Source organism: Akebia trifoliata, unplaced genomic scaffold, assembly GCF_017979445.1.
Source record: "Akebia trifoliata isolate Shusen 1 unplaced genomic scaffold, ASM1797944v1 Contig00311, whole genome shotgun sequence".
NCBI classification, from domain to species: Eukaryota; Viridiplantae; Streptophyta; class Magnoliopsida; order Ranunculales; family Lardizabalaceae; genus Akebia; species Akebia trifoliata.
The window spans coordinates 76,523-78,531 of record NW_028236958.1 but is presented as its reverse complement, the minus strand read 5'-3'; the positions used below and the strand labels follow the sequence as shown (position 1 = coordinate 78,531).

General features: G+C 35.4%; 1 protein-coding gene across 1 annotated transcript; it reads left to right on the top strand.

The window, feature by feature from the left end:
- Positions 1–243: 243 nt before the first annotated feature.
- LOC147381654 (putative glutathione S-transferase) lies at positions 244–1,470 on the top strand. The gene is made up of 2 exons (XM_086430120.1): positions 244–675; positions 1,111–1,470. The coding sequence occupies exons 1-2, from the start codon at positions 361–363 to the stop codon at positions 1,453–1,455; spliced, it is 660 nt and encodes a 219-aa protein (XP_086286246.1). The 5' UTR covers positions 244–360; the 3' UTR covers positions 1,456–1,470.
- Positions 1,471–2,009: the final 539 nt, after the last annotated feature.

The following is a 2,009-nucleotide window of genomic DNA, read 5'->3' as shown; positions in this document are numbered from 1 at the left end:
TGAAAATCATATATGGTTTCATACACATCCCGAGGTGGAAAGATCTATGGCTAGTCATCTTATCAGGACTCAAATTTGACTAAGTAAGCAAGGAAAATGTCTCTTTGGAAGAGAGACATACTTCCGAGGTGGGATGTGGCGAACTGTAGTCTGTAGTCGAGCGTTTTGATTTCTGACGCAACCGATGACATACTTCCGAAGGCCCTAGAAACTGATGACTTAAATTCGAGAAAACAAGAAAGCCTCCTTGTCTTTTAAAAATCTATAAATATTCTCATTTCTTACCCAAGTCTCTTCATCTTCACTTCCAAGTGTTAAAACATTTCCTCTTTGTTTGTTCTGTAGATTTGCAACAAGAATATGGCGGATGAGGTGGTTCTGTTAGATTGCTGGGCCAGCTCTTTTGGATTGAGGGTTAGAATTGCCTTAGCTGAGAAGGAGATCAAATATGAATACAAGGAACAAAATCTCAAAAACAAGAGTCCTCTACTTTTGAAAATGAACCCAGTTCACAAAAAGATACCTGTTTTGATCCATAATGGAAAACCCATATGTGAATCACTCATAATAGTTCAATATATCGACGAGGTTTGGAATCACAAATCTCCTTTGTTGCCCAGTGATCCTTACCGGAGAGCCCAAGCCAGGTTCTGGGCGGATTTTGTCGACAAAAAGGCATGATCTCTCTCTTGAATAAACTATGTTATTCCTTCCTCTTTCTCTGAGTGAGCTTCTATTAACACACCAACGTTTTACTTATAACAAACCAAACTAAAGTTAAGTAAAGCTTCTTTTAACACACCAAGTGTTACTAAGAGCATTTTCAAGATGTATACTAATTCTTTATTGTTATCATATAATGGTGCTCAAGCTTCTATTGGTACAGCACACAAACTTTTACTAAGAGTATCCCAAGATGTATACTAATTTTAATTCCAATTTTATTTCATTTAAAGGGGTGCACTTAAGTAAAAGATGATGCAACAATAGAGATTCAGCCAATATCAAAATCAAATTAATTTGATTAAGATCGGTATGTTGTAAGTAATATTTGGTGTGCCAATATAATATGTTTTTTAAGTAGTTTCCTTGAAAATTTGAGAATTGCAGATACACGGCTGTGGGAGGAAGATATGGATGACAAAAGGAGAAGAACAAGATGCTGCGAAGAAGGAATTTATAGAGTGTTTGAGGCTATTAGAAGGAGAACTTGGAGATAAGCCTTACTTTGGTGATGAAAACATAGGTTTTGTAGATGTGGTTCTCATCCCATTTTACAGCTGGTTTTACACTTATGAGACTTGTGGGAATTTCAGTATCGAAGTTGAATGCCCAAAGCTGATTGAATGGGCAAAGAGGTGCATGGAGAAAGATAGTGTTTCAAAATCACTTCCTCACTCTCACAAGATCTATGACTTTGTTTTGGAACTTAAGAAGATATATGGGATTGAGTAAAGCCTACACTACTTCTGAGAGAAAGAGAGAGAAAAAAAGAGAGAAAGATGGAAGTGGTTATGTTTTTAGGTATGTGTGTTATTTCTCATGGGTTTGTTGCAATAAAAAAGAGCCTTAATTAGTATTAAGAGGATCTGAGTCTAATAGGTTATATATAGTAGGAAGATGTGGTGGTTGTGTTCTTCTTTTACTAATGTTTGTACCATATATGTAAGGTTCATTAGAGCAATATAATATAGTATTATATAAAAGATAGATGGCCATGCAAATACACATATGTAGAAGCAATCAACATTCTACACAAGCTCGCTTGCAGACAAGACTATGCAGTGTTACAGAACATTCTACTATGAGTAAGCAGTACGCAAAGAATGATTTCAAAGTTAAATAACCACAATAGAGTCTACTGGCTTCATATCGAAGATTAATAGTCCTTTTGTGAACTGCTCCACCATTTTATTATTACTCTTATTTTTCTTTTCTGCATAGTGAAAACTATATATCTTGGGTGTTTGTAATGTAATGGAGTCAGAAACTATGAAAGTTTTATTGCA

Bases quoted from the DNA above. Each gene is read 5' to 3' on its own strand.
- LOC147381654 (XM_086430120.1), top strand. From the start codon at position 361: ATGGCGGATGAGGTGGTTCTGTTAGATTGCTGGGCCAGCTCTTTTGGA. The intron at 676-1,110 runs GCATGATCTCTC...TGAGAATTGCAG, and splicing joins CGGATTTTGTCGACAAAAAG to ATACACGGCTGTGGGAGGAA.